Consider the following 16918-nt stretch of genomic DNA (forward strand, 5'->3'; position numbering starts at 1 on the left):
CTTCTCTCTCTACACGAACGACTGCACCTCAGCGAACCCGACTGTCAAACTCCTGAAGTTTGCAGATGACACCACTGTCATCGGCCTCATCAAGGACGGTGACGAGTCTGCATATCGACAGGAAGCGGAGCGGCTGGAGCTGTGGTGCGGCCGACACAACCTGGAGCTGAACACGCTCAAGACTGTAGAGATGAGCTGCCTTGTGTCAACCGTCGAGACCTTCAAGTTCCTGGGAATTACAATCTCCCAGGACCTGAAGTGGGCGACCAACATCAACTCCGTCCTCAATAAGGCCCAGCAGAGGATGTACTTCCTGCGGCTTCTGAGAAAGCACGGCCTGCCACCGGAGCTGTTGAGGCAGTTCTACACAGCAGTCATTGAATCAGTACTGTGTTCTTCCATCACAGTCTGGTTTGGTGCTGCTACAAAAAAGGACAAACTCCGTCTGCAACGGACAATCAAAACTGCTGAAAGGATTGTCGGTACCCCCCTACCCACCCTTGAGGACTTGCACGCTGCCAGAACTAAGACAAGGGCATGCAAAATCCTCTCGGACCCTCCCCACCCCGGTCACCAGCTCTTCCAGCTCCTTCCCTCAGGTAGGCGCTACCGATCAATGCAAACTAGAACTAGTAGACATTCCAACAGCTTCTTCCCTTTTGCAATCAACTTCTTAAACAGCTAATTTATAATTCCATTACAACAAGCTGGCAATTTTTTGACTTGAGTTCGTTGTCACATTTCTGTGGGGCCAATTATGTATTACTCGTGCACTCACTGTAGTTGTCTCGCCGTGCTGCACTATTTGCATATACTGGCCACTCATGCCAGAGTAGCATCTGCTCCATTTGCACACTGATTGAGGAGTATCTGTAACATTTGCACAACCATTGTCCCAGATTATCGCACTACTCATAACTTTAAACCGCATACACTCCTTGAAGTCTCAGTGCCCTTTTCACAATGGTCATTGCACCGGACTATTGCGATATTAGCCATTCGAACTGCTCTAAGTGCTAGAGGACTCTGCATCTTTTTGCACAATTGTTTTTTGTCAATGTCTTTATGTCTCCAAAGTGTTCTGTAAATTGACTGTCTGTTGTACTAGAGCGGCTCCAACTACCGGAGACAAATTCCTTGTGTGTTTTGGACATACTTGGCAAATAAAGATGATTCTGATTCTGATTCTGATTAAATATGAATACTGTTTATCTACAATCAACGACTCTATGGAAGCAAAGTATAATGTATTCACTGTATTTACGGAGCTAGTTAGTTGTTAGATTTGCCATTACCTGTCAGAGCAACGTGAGAATTTGGCTGGACCATTTTCATGGTACATTGGCTATATGGCAACTCGCAACAGCCAACTTTATTGCTTTAGAACAGTAGTTCCTATCCTCGGTCTCTGCTCCTCAAATAGGATGTACATATTATAGATTGCACCTTTTGGATGGTGTCTTAAATCAGAATGCATGTAATGAGTACAGTTTGTCTGTCTCCTGTCAGTAAGTGTCCTGCTGAGGGGCCTGCTGTTGACGTTAGTGCGGTTGTGTGGGCGTGCATCGAGCCTTTTGCAGGGGCAGGTGGCTGCTGCCTTCACTGTTGTAGTTGGAGCCCGACAAGCAGGATATAAAACCAAATGATCTCTCCACGGCAGCACAGTGTATTAGTAGTTAGAACGATCGTCTCACAGTCAGGAGATCCGAGTTGAATTCGTCTTACTTTCCCAAAACATTCATGTTGGTTTAATTGAACACCTTAAATTGAAGTTATTCTCTCATATTTGTGAATGTGCATGTGAATTATTGCCTGCTTATACCAGAGGTCTGCAACCGATTTAAAAACTGTAACAAAGCCCAAATGCTTTCGAGTACAAACATGGCGTTTTTTTTTATTCATTCAAATTTGGCAGGCATTTTTCTCAATAGCATATTTTTTATTTATCTGGGATATTTTCTTTATTGTTCTACATTACAATGCCAGTGTTCAATGTTATCCATACTTAAAAGTTAATTGTCCTTTAAAAGGATGTACTTGAATTATTATGGTCTATAATATCATTATATCTGTGGGATAAAAAAACCCATCAACGATACTATCGTTTATTGTGATAGATTTGGGGGAAATATATCGTCCTAAAAAATTGGCTATCACGGGAGGCTGAAACAATATATTGACAGAGGGCAAGAGCAATGGAAAATACAAAAACATGGTAGAAATTGTACAAATAAAAATCTGCAATCTAGCGGGACCGCCAAGCAACAACCGTCATACCGTCTAGCGGAGGATTACTCTGTCTGTACTCCGTGATGATAAGTTGCAGGGACTCATTATTCCAGGGGTGGGACTCATTGTTTCTAGATACAGTATGTTTGTCCTGGGAATCACATAGACTCAAGTGGACAATGATCTATGCACATTGACTATTTTATTTGATAGTAAGATTCAACCAGGCATCTTTTTTCAAAGATCAAAATGTTTTTGTTACCTGCTGAAATAAATTTTCATGTTCTGTCCCATGTTACTGATTTCATCAATGCAATACGCTATAGTTCTTTATACATACAGGTTAAAACAAAAAGATGCAGTGTTATCCTCACTTTAGATGTCAAAATGTTGTTGTTTTTTCCTGTGGGAGACTGTCCAAATGGCTCTTTGAGTATTTAAGGTTGCCAACCCCTGGTCTATACTGTAGAGTATGTGCCATGTGATTGACCAGCGTGCAGTCCAGGGTGTATCCCACCTAATGTCCAGCTGGGATAGGTTCCAGTTACACGTGACCCTAATAAAGCCATGTGGTATAGAAAATGGATGGATGATAATTTCACACTTTCTGTTATGTGTTGGACGTTATGTCAAGCCTTTAAAATATGTGCAGTATCCTCGAATTTTTATCATGTTGCAACATCAAAAGCACTGCATCCAGCAGTTGTGTTTTCTCTCTAACAATGTATGATTTACAATTGGGAAAACGGTTCCCTACAACACAATTCTCCACTTGTTGCCTGGCAACTTGCCCAAGCAAAAGTCCAGCTAGCCCTCATTAAAAGCACAACGTTCCTTTTTCAACAATTAGCACCTATTGCAAAAACCACGTAAATGATTTGTAACAGGTACTTGTCTTTTGATTTTGCCAATCTCCCACAGAGCTGAGCTACAGTTTTATACTCTTCAAACTCAATGTCAGTAGCTAATCTGCCCCTCGAAATAAGATTATTAAGCAATTGATGTCACACTGTGGCTTAGTCATGTGCTACTAGCTCTGTAGTTGTTCTCTGCTAAAAAATGCTGAAAAGCTACTGCGTATCCTTAATTACCCATTGATGTGTTAGACGAATTCACTAAATTATGTATATTACTGCTGCTTACACTAACTTCCACGTACTTCGGGTCGGAGATAAGAATGCAGCTAGGATGAAAAACTGCAACTGCAATGTGTAGACCCCAAACAGTCATGTTACAGAATCCATTTCATGCTGAATAATTATATGCAATAATAACAATAATACCTGTCTTGTCCATTTATGCTCCAGGTTGCTTCATTTCCCTGATTATAAGTGTGCTAAAATGTTATGCTAATCAAAGCTCCATGTACTTGAGTCAAAGTAGTTATAAAATAACTCTAGGACCAAGAAACATTTATCCTAACTTACAATTTGAAACAAAGCTATCATCTTGTATGCAACTAAAGTCCATTGAGAATATTTCCAGGGAAAATATTATGCTTTCCAGACTTTATGAACTATTTTTCTGGGCAAGTGAAAATAGTTTTTTGTGTCACCTTGACATTTATAACATAAGTAAGGTGGAATGTTTAAAAATCGAATCAAAGTTTTTAGTATTATCTTCGGTTTCATAAAATATGGTATTCCCACTGAAGCAACTATTTTACGTGTGTCGCTGATGGTTGCCAGTAGTCTTTGGACAATAGTTTTAAATTTGGTCTACAAAGGGTCAATGACAATCATGAAAGCTGTGTAGTGAAAGGTAAGTATGTGTCACAGTTGTTGCATTTTTACATTGTCACAGCTGGATCATGTCGGTATAATGAAATATCTGAACTATTGGAGCCATTGAAGCTGTGCATTGTGAACATTTTGTTGAGTTTATGTGCACAATGAAAATAGGCCCGCTATAATATTTAGAAATTAGTGACATAATAAATGCCAAATAATTACTTTTCATTATTTAACCATACATTCAAAAAATGATGAGAGTCATAGTGGTATGAGTAAAGTCTTATTTTCCCATTAAATAAAGTCATAAGAATAACAAAATAAAGTCCTACTTTTGCATGATATAATCATGACATTACGAGTAAAACTCTCATATAAAAAATGATGGTTACACCGTCCATCCATCCATCCATTTTCTGAGCCGCTTCTCCTCACTAGGGTCGCGGGCGTGCTGGAGCCTATCCCAACTGTCATCGGGCAGGAGGCGGGGTACACCCTGAACTGGTTGCCAGCCAATCGCAGGGCACATACAAACAAACAACCATTCACACTCACAATCACACCTACGGGCAATTTAGAGTTGTCAATTAACATGTTTTTGGGATGTGGGAGGAAACCGGAGTGCCCGGAGAAAACCCACGCAGGCACGGGGAGAACATGCAAACTCCACACAGGCGGGGCCGGGGATTGAACCCGGGTCCTCAGAACTGTGAGGCTGACGCTCTAACCAGTCGGCCACCGTGCCACTGGTTACACCGTATCACACAAATAAAGTCCTAATGTTACCAGAATGCAGTTGTAATGTTACAAAATAAAGTTGTAAAATCGTGAATAAAATGCCTTTTTTTTAGAAAAAAAGTGGATTTTTTTTTCAAGAAAAAATAGACGTTAGTGAACCAAGACGAGATAAAAGTCAGTATATTACAAGAATGAAGTCATAATATGATAAGAGTAAAGTCTGAATTTGACAGAGTGAATGTTAAATTCACAAAATGTAAATGGAAAAGTCGAAGAATAGCAGATGCTATCTGTCTTTAGACACCAGCCATACAGTATATTCATTGGTTAATGTCATCCGAGCCTCCTTGCAGATCCTTTAGCTGTGTGCTTAGGGTCATTGTCTTTTTTAACGTGAACCTTCGGCCCAGTCTGAGGTCCTGAGCACTGGAGAAGGTTTTCGTCCAGGATATCCTTGTACTTGGCCGCATTCATCTTTCCTTCGATTGCAACCAGTCATCCTGTCCCTGCAGCTGAAAAGCACCCCCACAGCATGATGCTGCCACCACCATGCTTCACTGTTGGGACTGTATTGGACAGGTGATGAGCAGTGCCTGGTTTTCTCCAAACATGCCACTTAGAATTAAGGCCAAAAATGTATATCTTGGTCTCATCAGACCAGAGAATCTTATTTCGCACCATCTTGGAGTCCTTCAGGTGTTTTTTAGCAAACTCCATGCGGGCTCTCATGTGTCTTGCACTGAGGAGAGGCTTCCGTCGGGCCACTCTGCCATAAAGCCCCGACTGGTGGAGGGCTGCAGTTGTAGTTGATTTTGTAGAACTTTCTCCCATCTCACAATTCTGTCTCTGAGCTCTTCAGGCAGTTCCTTTGATCTCATGATTCTCATTTGCTCTGACATGCACTGTGAGCTGTAAGGTCTTATATAGACAGGTGTGTGGCTTTCCTAATCAAGTCCAGTCAGTATAATCAAACACAGCTGGACTCCAATAAAGGTGTTGAACCATTTTAAGGATGATCAGAAGAAACGGACTGCACCCGGGTTAAATATATGAGTGTCACAGCAAAGGGTCTGAATAATTATGGCTGTGTGATATTTCAGTTTTTCTTTTTTAATTAATCTGCAAACATTTCAACAATTCCGTTTTTTTTTTGGTCGATATACGGTGCGGTGTGTACATTAATGAGAAAAAATGATTTTAGCAAATGGCTGCAATATAACAAAGAGTGAAAAATTTAAGGGGGTCTGAATACTTTCCGTACCCACTGTACAAAGCCACAATGATGATGATGATGATGATGATGTTGATGATGACAATGACGACAATGATGAGCCAAAACATTGACAAGTTCATTGTTTGTGAAACAGTACAACAGTATCATCAGTGTCGGGCAAAAATATCCTATGTCCTGGTTAGGTCAATTTCAATATTTTTTCAAAAATCTATACTATTGATCAGTCCCTACAAGGGTCTGTTATTTAAAAAAAAATATTGACCACTCTAAAGTATTGGAAATGGCTTATGGTTTCCTGAAAATGATGGTTTTGGATGTGAGAATTCCACCTGACGCCAGCAATACACGGTATAAGCCTATGCTCATAATATTACTTCAAACATTCAAACTATTTTTTTCTGTAATATTTCAACTTTACTATGGTGGTCATGACTTTATTCTTGCGATTCTATTGAATTTTTCTCGCAGTGTCTTTTTTTCTTTTCAGTGTGGCCTGTAAACTAAAGATGGTATTTCTGCCACCATCTTCTCAAAGGAAACTGATTGGTTGAAACATTTTATACCGACTGCTATGGCAGGGTGATTAATCAATTCAATCAATACTCCATTTTTTGGGGGTCACATAGATTTTTTTCCCCTTTGCAGCTGTCGTAGGGAATATTATTGTTAATTTATTGATGTTAAATTGTCAAACATTTTAAACGTTTTATTATAATGTATGCATGTTTGTGTTTGTGTTTTTCTCCAAGTTTTGAGTAATGTTATTGTCATTCCCTTTTACTTTTTACTGATGGCAAGAAATCGGCTTCTGGGAGGAAAAAAATCTTGGATTTTATTTTAAGGCCATATCGCCCAGCCCTACCAACCACATGCAAATCAGCTTGAATCTAGATAAAATGGATCAGAAGGATAACTTAACTCTATTTTTGGGAATATATTGAACGTCTAATTCATCATTTGAAAATATGGAGGGCTGGTGATTTCACATAATCAGTTAGATATACTGCAAATCTTATCAGTATCTACTATATGATAAGGTACGATTGAATGGGCTATTGTCATTGTTCTGTGAATTTAATCAAACACAAACCCCTGTAGGGAAAATGTCACTGGAAATGAAATAAGTGCAATCGTTATGCATAGACGCCATCTTTTTCAAATCGAAACATGCGCGGTCAGCATGCAGTGAGTCACTCACTCAGTTGTACATCAGCTCTCTTTTTTTTCTCTCCCCATCATAAGGTAGTTATGGTAGTTGCTAAACAATGCAAGTGCAAAGGACGTATATTGTCCACATGGCCAAACAAGTTTTCTTTTTATGTATTTTTGCTCAAGAAAATGAAACTGGCCATAATTTCACTGATGAATTGGTTTCAGCGTGTTTGATAAACATTAGCAGAAGAATGTCAAAGTGACACGTGCTTCTTTTGATTTTTCTCTGTACAGCCCTAAGTGGAAAAATGTTGGACACCCTTTGTCTAGATATGCACAAAAAGAGGTTCCAGAGAGAGAATATTGTCTGATCCTTTGAGAAAGTATTTTATTCCTCCTTCATTCAAGGAATTGCATGTGAGTGATGCTTTGCTTTGACTGTGTGTTTCAAACAACCCCGATAGAGGCTCAGCACACGTCGCCCTTCGTCACTGCCGGCCGGGCAAGGCAAGACTGTCTGGTCGAGGTCAGGGAAATGTCATGGAGCCGTGTGCTCAAACAAGAGCCTGAGTACATCAGGTGAATGTCACATATAAATTCAAGTTCTACTTTATTCCTTGGCTAGTATTAAAATTCACAGAGTGAAGAGGGAGGTGATGTTGAAATGATTTATTCTACTGCCTCTCGCCCGAGCTCTCAATTGTCTTGGTATCCAAGTGTCTGTTTACAATAATGACAGGCACATGTTTCATACTGAAGCAGCTCTATAAATAATATCCACTGGAAACGTTGGTCCGTTTTATTTTTAACTAAGGATAATGTGGAGTAACTGCTTTTTCCAGATGAGTGGCAAAGCAGCAGAACCTCATCACTGGCTTCCTGCACATGAGTGTTTGCATACCAACAAGCACTTGAAAAGAAGTGTTCAGTACATAATTTACCATGGAAGACATCTGCGAAACTCAGATGTTTTCCCAGCTTATTGTTCCTGTCTCTTGGATATATAGTATAGCTGGCAAATTATTTATGAATGTGGTTCGCATTGGTTTTCAAATGTACAGTTGCACGAAAACGTATGTAAACCCTTAATGAATTTCCGTATAAAATGTGATATGATGTTCATCGAACTTATAAAAAAAAAAATACAGTTTACTGTAGTTTCAGATCATACCTGCATAACAGTCAGGAGGAATTTTCGACCATTCCTTTTCACAAGAACTGTTTCAGTCAAGCAATATTCATGGAATTTCAGGTATGAATTGCTCTCTTGAAATCATGCCACAACATCTCAATCGGTTTGAGGTCAGAACAATGACTAGGCGATTCCAGAAGGTGTATTTTAGTGCAGTTTTAGCATTATCTATTCAGTATTAAAGCAATAGTAAAGAATAATTTTTCATTTATTTGTTTCTTTTGCTGGTCCAAGACTCCCCGTACCATTGTAAAGTGTAAATTATTTTTTAATTAGTCATAAACATGCAAAACAAAACTTATCAATTCTTTTATTTTATTTTATCATCTCTGAACAGTATAGTATTTCCTGGCTGACAGAGATGCTCTTCACTCTATGACATGCAAGTGCACCATTACAACGATTTTAAAGGTAAATTGCAAATGTATAATTTCAACCTATTGTTGCTTGAGTATATTTAGATTAGTCTGCAAAAATGACCACGATTCCATCATCAAAGTGGCTGCCAGTGGCAAATGTAAGAAACTGTTTTGACACCACACAAATCAAGTTTGGAGCAAGCCAATTAAAAGTGAAGTCAGACTTGCTTCTCCCCTTCTCTGCATAGTACAATCTCATGGAGACACAAACACAAATGTTGTGCATGCGGAACTTGTGTCAAATGATTTTGGACTTCATTGAGATCACGTATTTCATTCGCATGTTTCTTCTTTAAGTCACTTTCTGTACAGCTGAAGACAGGCGATGTTTTTTGCCAGAAAGGTCATGAGCAGGATTCATTTTTACATTTTGTTCCATCCATTGGTTGCTTGGTCTATAGAATTGTGTCTGATATAATGTTAAAGCTGCATTTATTATCCAAAGGATGACATTTGCAGTTTGCCTACCAAGCGAACAGGTCTGCGGATGATGCAGTCAACATGGGACTGCACTTCATCCTAGAACACCTCGACAGTGCAGGGACCTACGCGAGGATCCTGTTCGTGGACTTCAGCTCAGCGTTCAACACCATCATCCCTGAACTCCTTTCATCCAAGCTTCTCCAGCTCAGCGTCTCACCTGCCATCTGCCAGTGGATTTACAGCTTTCTGACGGGCAGGACACAGCAGGACAGGCTAGGGGAGGCCACCTCATCCACACGCAGCATCAGCACTGGGGCGCCCCAAGGTTGTGTCCTCTCTCCGCTGCTCTTCTCTCTCTACACGAACGACTGCACCTCAGCGAACCCGACTGTCAAACTCCTGAAGTTTGCAGATGACACCACTGTCATCGGCCTCATCAAGGACGGTGACGAGTCTGCATATTGACAGGAAGCGGAGCGGCTGGAGCTGTGGTGCGGCCGACACAACCTGGAGCTGAACACGCTCAAGACTGTAGAGATGATCGTGGACTTCAGGAGGCATCCTTCGGCACAGCTGCCCCTCACGTTGTCCAGCCGCCTTGTGTCAACCGTCGAGACCTTCAAGTTCCTGGGAATTACAATCTCTCAGGACCTGAAGTGGGCGACTAACATCAACTCCGTCCTGAAAAAGGCCCAGCAGAGGATGTACTTCCTGCGGCTTCTGAGAAAGCACGGCCTGCCACCGGAGCTGCTGAGACAGTTCTACACAGCGGTAGTCGAATCAGTCCTGTGTTCTTCCATCACAGTCTGGTTTGGTGCTGCTACAAAAAAGGACAAACTCCGACTCCAACGGACAATCAAAACTGCTGAAAGGATTGTCGGTACCCCCCTACCCACCCTTGAGTACTTCCACGCTGCCAGAACTAAGACAAGGGCGTGCAAAATCCTCTCGGACCCTCCGCACCCCGGTCACCAGCTCTTCCAGCTCCTTCCCTCAGGTAGGCGCTACCGATCAATGCAAACTAGAACTAGTAGACATTCCAACAGCTTCTTCCCTCTTGCTTGTTGTAATCCCATTACAACAAGCTGGCAATTTTTTTTCACTTGAGTTCGTTGTCACATTTCTGTGGGGCCAATTATGTATTACTCGTGCACTCACTGTAGTTGTCTCGCCATGCTGCACTATTTGCATATACTGGCCACTCATGCCAGAGTAGCATCTGCTCCATTGCACACTGTTTGAGGAGTATCTGTAACATTTGCACAACCAACATTGTCGCAGATTATTGCGCTACTCGTCACTTTAAACCGCATACACTCCTTGAAGTCTCAGCGCCCCTTGCACAATGGTCATTGCACCGGTCTATTGCAATATTAGTCAAAGTGCTAGAGGACTCTGCATCTTTTTGCACAATTGTTTTTTGTCAATGTCTCTGTCTCCAAAGTGTTCTGTAAATTGACTGTCTGTTGTACTAGTGCGGCTCCAACTACCGGAGACAAATTCCTTGTGTGTTTTGGACATACTTGGCAAATAAAGATGATTCTGATTCTGATTCTGATTTATGTTGTTGGTTATTATTTTTCCCTGCCATTGGCCGGCAACCAGTCCAGGGTGTACCCCACCTCTCTCCCAAAGTCAGCTAGGATAAGCTACGGCTCACCTGTGACACGACTGAGGATAGTGATAGCCTATAGAAAACGATTGGATGGATGTTTATTTTTTTAAAATATTTTTAACATGAAAGTTAAATAATTGTCGTTTTTTTCAGCTGTTTGTTTTTTGAATAGCTGTTTTTAAGTTAGTTTTATCCCACTTTTAATCTTAATTAGTAACTTTAGCCTTTGGCTGTGTTGCACTCCTAATGCTACATTTACATTATGTTCCCGGTGGCCACAGCAATCACATTTCAGGCCATCGTGGACAAAACAGGACTGACATGAAACAATGTTATTGCCGAGGATGTCTGGACAGATTTGTAAACTGTTGAAAAAAAAAATTCCACAGTATTCACTTCACAGTTGAGAAACCTAGCCGGCCATGTTAAAGTGTTGTGAGCGTAATAAAACCTGACAGTAAGTAATAGGTGGTCCGTTGTGTGCTGCGAAGCATATGTATTTCCCCGGCATCTCATGGTCCTTTTCAGGTTTTGTCACGTTCTGCTGCGTTTGGTATGTGTTTTGTCACATTTTTTGTTTTGTTTTTTTCACTATTCTCACAGTAAGTTAGAGTGTGTGGTAGCCGTTACCCCCCAAGCTCCATCTCAGATCCCACTACAGACCATGAGAAAACTTAGCAAGACTTCAATATGAAGAAAAAATGTCCAAAATCCCATGGTGCACTATGTTTGGGGCTGTCATGGTTGCTGGAAACATAGTGTAAACGTAGCATTAAGGAAGAGATTGCCCACATTCAAAGTCAAATAGCAGTTTATTTTAATCAGACTTCTTATATAAACATGTGATGAATGATGATGAAAATGTGTTATAATGATTGTTGTGACAATTTACATCTGTAACATTTAAAAAATAATGGGAGCAATGGGTAGCGACAGTATGCAGCTGTGTATCATTGCAACTAACAAACGGCATTAGCAGGCCGTTAATCCTTTCTTTGGCGTATAACACAGTCGTGTCTAACAATGCACTACGCAGGTGACAGAATGTAAATATTTCATTTCTGGAAGCCAGTTTCTCAAGGAGAAAAAAAAACACAGCCCGCAAAGCTGTTGCACCAAACACATGATTAATTTATGGGTCTGAAACCAAGCAGCGCCTCCTCTATCTGACTGTGGCTATACCTTTAGTACACATCTTTTCCGCCACCATGTTACCTCAAATGTAGGTTCGTGCTGTTGCCGAGCAAGGAGTATTCACTGAGGAAGGAAGATTAATTTGTGGTTGTTCATTTTCTGACCCAGACAACCAGAGGAGTTGTTTTCATCCATCGGTTCGGTTTGTTTGGTTTATGTGTTAGATGGCAGGATTACTCAAAAACTACACAACTTATTCCCATGAAACATGGATAGGGCCTACAGTAGGTACGACATGTGCATAGCAAGATCCCATTTTTTTGTGCTACATTTGAAAAGAAAAGGGAGTATAAAGTAATTCATTTGCTTTCATTGGTGTCTGCACTTAACGGACCCTTCAACCACCCCATCCCCAGAATGCAAATGCTGTGCTTGCATTCACACTCTACCACGCTATCCAGAACATGATATCAGTCTTCAATTAACTATGTGGAGATTTATGCAATAAGGAATATGTGCTGGTATTATTATTAAGCAGTTCCAAAAATTAATAGATATTATTATTATTATTATTATTATTATTATTATTATTATTAGCCTAAATTTCACGTGATTAGGTGTTGCTGTGTGGTCTGCAAACTGTGCATAAAGGTGACAGCACCTCACTTGTGATCCTGGTATTTTCCATTTGTTGTTCCTTGGCTTTTGGTGTAAACAGTGTTTGCTTATTTCATAAACCGCTTGTAGACTTGGCAGAGAATTTTATTGTAATTTTCAATTTCTGGCCTTCAAGTGATATACTGTACGATATTGGCACTGACAGTAGGTCTGCAACTAACAGTTATTTTAATAATCAATTAATCAGTCGATTATTTGTTGATTCATCAATTAATTGGTTAAGAAAATCTATTCCAAACCCTTTATTCAAAAATGGGACATTATTTAAAAGTGGCAGTGCATATAGATGCACAAACAGGTTGCTGCATTAACATCCCAGAGTTCTTAAAGTAATAAATTATGATTGAAAAAACAACAACTACTACTCTAAATGTTAAGGTCAAGTAGCTTTACAATAAGGCCATTAACACACATTGCATACTATACAATATCTGCTAAAAAATATTGTTTTTGTCATCCTCTGTACACTCTGTCTTCTCAGTCTCAACTGCCACATCAAGATTGTCAGGTGTGCCTATACCCTCACTACCATTTCTCTTATGCACTTCATTTAAATCTTTCATATACGACATTACATTGATGAAAGCATACAAAGTAAAAACAATTGATTAAGGCTCACCCACGATCCTTGAATTGATGTGTGTGTGTGTGCTTGTGTGTGTGCTGGAGCCTATCCCAGCTATCTTCGGGCGAGAGGCGGGGTACACCCTGAACTAGTTGCCAGCCAATCGCAGGGCACATATAAACAAACAACCATTTGCACTCACATTCACACCTACGGGCAATTTAGAGTTGTCAATCAACCTACCATGCATGTTTTTGGGATGTGGGAGGAAACCGGAGTGCCCGGAAAAAACCCACGCAGGCACGGGGAAAACATGCCAACTCCACACAGGCGGGGCCGGGGAATGAACCCCGGTCCTCAGAACTGTGAGGCAGACGCTCCAACCAGTCGTACACCGTGCCGCATATATATATATATATATACTTTGACTTTTGGAATATAGGCCGCCATTATGTGTTTCTTCAGTCAGCCTTTGGAGTCACTGCACACACTGAAAGTGTCAGGGCTTGATTGTGATTGGTTAATCAGGGTCCAATCGTTACCCAGCAGTGCTGACATCATCCAAGTGAAGCATATTTATTGGTTTAGAGATGCAAATATGTGATGGCCATGAGAAAGCCTCTGGGTCCACTACTCTGTGCAACGCAACAACAAAGCTGGTAACTGACGTAATAATGGCGCGACGCAGCGAGTGACTGATGTCGTAATCATGTGATACCGCGAATCAATAATGAAATTCATTTCCAGAACTTTTTATTTGTATCGACTTTTTATGAATTCTATCGAATAATCATTACAGCCCAACAAATTATTAAAATGTGTTCAACACATTCTATTATTTTTGTGGCGAATAGGGGAAAATTACAGCAGTTTACCATATTTTAATCACGTGCAACCGATGTACATCATCAAATTCAGTACTTTTTTCAGTGTACAATCTTACCATCTTGGTGGGGTTCTGTGCTCTGCAATTCTCCTATGCATGTATCTTCTGGTTTTATTAATCCAAGCGTGTCTCTGTATTCCTAGTTTACATGTGTTTTAGCCAGTTCCTTGTATCATGCACATCTCCACATAATGTTTCACCTCTTGGTCTAATGATGTGTCCCTGTGCGTCTGCACCATTTAGTGATTCAGAAGACTGGTTCTGTGAGTGCCCCCCACTTTACACTGGCCAGCTGTGCCAGTTTATGACCTGTGACTGCAACCCCTGCAGTCACGGCGCAACGTGCATCCCAAAGTCGCCACTTGAAGCAGTATGTCTTTGTCCTTATGGAAGACAAGGTCTACTATGTGATGAAGGTAAGTCTTTTAAAATGACAAGAATCAGAAGATGAAAACACTGTAATATGCAGGCCAGGTCAGTAGCTGGTTCTGTCACTTTGTGTAGGAACACAATGTGAATGCACAACAATTGCTTTTTAATTCTGTGTCTTATCCAAATGTATCTTTAAACTTTCTTTCACTGAGGTATGTTGGATTATAATTTGACGTTTATAAGTAAAGCTCCTCTGCTGTGAGGTTTGTAATTTTGGTGGTGACATGCCTGTGTATTCTTACCAGGCATGGCCTTTACTTTTACTTTCACAGTCAACCGTTTTTCAGTGTTCGAGACCATTATATTTGCTTTTTCAGTCTTCCAAAATACATGTGAATGAACGTCCAAAAGAAGGCCCTTTTTTTCACTTTTCAGTGACGAATTATACTCCTAAAACAGCCCCTTTTCACAGCGCTCACATCAGAGCAGCGTAGATTTTGTTGCTTTATTAAGGGAGTCATCTGCAAACAGTTGGTGAATGGGAGCCTTGAGCAGTTGGTAGAGTGAGTGTCTGTTGTTAAGTAAAGGGATTAATGGAACAAAATTGTGCTGAGGATGTAGAAATGTGCTCTTCCTCCAGCAATAAAGTTGGATAATCAAAGCAAAACTCACAGCTGATTTGCTGAATATTTCAAAGGACTTTTAAGTTAATCAGAATGTATTTACTTAAAGCAACTTTTTCCAACAGTTTTGCTCTATAAAAGTGGAAAATTCCATTTTTTATTTTTTTATTATTATTACTCATTTGCTTAAGAGCTGTTTATTTTGTGAATCCCCCCCAAAAAGTTAGCCAATAAAGAAAGAGTCAGCTCTGGTTCTCAGAAGCAAAGGTTTTGCATGACTAAACTAAAGAGCAGCAGAGTGCTTGGCATATCGTAGATATGCTCCAGCACCCACATGCCAGACACAGCAATTCAATCACCCAGTGCAGTACCAAGCGTGCGCCTGACATTTGAATCCTGCCAACATCCGATAAGATCAGCACAATCACAGCTGATCACTCCCAAGGGTCTTACTACATGCTTGTCTCAAGGCCACAGAACACTTTCCTCATTCCAAATATGTATTAAACTTGAATAACTGAGCCCAATGATTAGTCATATCCTGTTAGGTTTTTCTGCAAGTGATTCTCAAACCTTCTCGCATTGTTCATCAATGTCAAAGCATGACCCCTCTTGATTTTGAAAGGTATACAAACTCAAAAAAAATTCTGTTTGAAAATCATTTAATAGATCGGTCTTTGTTATTGCCAAGAACCCTGTTGATTCTAAAGAAGAGCCAACTGTTGTGTGTTTTCTGTATTATTTTATTGTACAGAGCAGACCACAGTTAAGAGAAGAAAAAAAAAAAGGTCTTCAGACTGATGCGGCAGCTGCTGTCAAACTTACACTAAATACAGTATAAGCTGCCATGTGATCACATACATACAGGAATAGAATAACCTTCGGCAATTACTCAAGGAACCTGTTGGTTTTTCAGGGTATCCAACCCAACAAACTATTTGCAGTGATCAAAGTGTTCCTTTTCATCATTCCAGCAATCGTATTTCTTTTTTCAAACCCTCAGGGATGATTATTCTCTTTCAAAGCAAGTACTCTTATGGTTTTAAAGGACGGCCAACCGAGGTGGGTGAGATAGCTGAGTTTAAAGGTCAGAAGAAAAGAAAACAAGTAAACAAGATTTTCTTCCCTTAGTGCGATATTTTCAGCTCTCCTCTCAAGTGCACTTAAATTGATATAGTTGCTTTCTGAACAACCAGGAAACGAAATGTAACGAAAGAACAGGAAGTGGAACCGATGTTGGAGTGCCTTAGTGGAGTTCATGAAACATTCATGTATATTTGAGGCGACTTCACTCAGAATTATTTATTTATCTACCTTCACAGACAAGTTGCTCATGCTTCCTCATGGTGTTGTGTTGAGATTGAACATGCAGGATATTAAAGGCAATATACCTCCAATCAAAAATTGAGTATGGCCTCTCTTTTGGATGTAGATAAGATGCACTTTGTTTGCTCTACATGTTAGTTTTGAACTGGTTTTGATTTGAGTCCTTAAGGTCATTAAACTGTGACACATATAAAAGAAGTACTATATTACACACTAATTCAGTCCTCTATACTGATTTTTTTTGTATGGGCATTTAATGAGGCGTGTAGTATTTCTATAGAGCACACGTTACATGGGCACTTACGGTAATGCTTTCCGGACACCATTCAGCTCCCTCGACAAGTACCTTCCTTAATGATATGCTTTCTAACCTACACTAAATGAATAGTGTTTCGTAATGTGATGCATTCAATGTAGCGCAACACGAACAAATGTTAAACCTATTATTCACCCAGGTCAACTGGGTCGGAATCAAAGTGTCGGCAGTGTCATGTTTATATTTAATGCAGGGCTACAAGCAGAAGATGATGACAAGTCTGACCTTTTAATGCCCTTACATATGTCAAAATAAACTTCAGCAGTACGATTTGAATAAATAATTC

At 40.2% G+C, this 16918-nt stretch overlaps 1 protein-coding gene across 4 annotated transcripts in view; it reads left to right on the plus strand.

Moving 5' to 3' along the window:
• Window positions 1-16918, plus strand: part of eys (eyes shut homolog) — a 223109-nt gene that overhangs the window by 193698 nt on the left and 12493 nt on the right. For all 4 annotated transcript variants that reach the window (XM_061790502.1, XM_061790504.1, XM_061790503.1 and 1 more), the window contains one exon: window positions 14239-14411. In XM_061790502.1, the coding sequence (XP_061646486.1) occupies window positions 14239-14411 (173 nt within the window). The remainder of the gene's footprint in view (window positions 1-14238; window positions 14412-16918) is intronic.

Source organism: Phyllopteryx taeniolatus, chromosome 11 (assembly GCF_024500385.1).
Source record: "Phyllopteryx taeniolatus isolate TA_2022b chromosome 11, UOR_Ptae_1.2, whole genome shotgun sequence".
Lineage (NCBI taxonomy): Eukaryota > Metazoa > Chordata > Actinopteri > Syngnathiformes > Syngnathidae > Phyllopteryx > Phyllopteryx taeniolatus.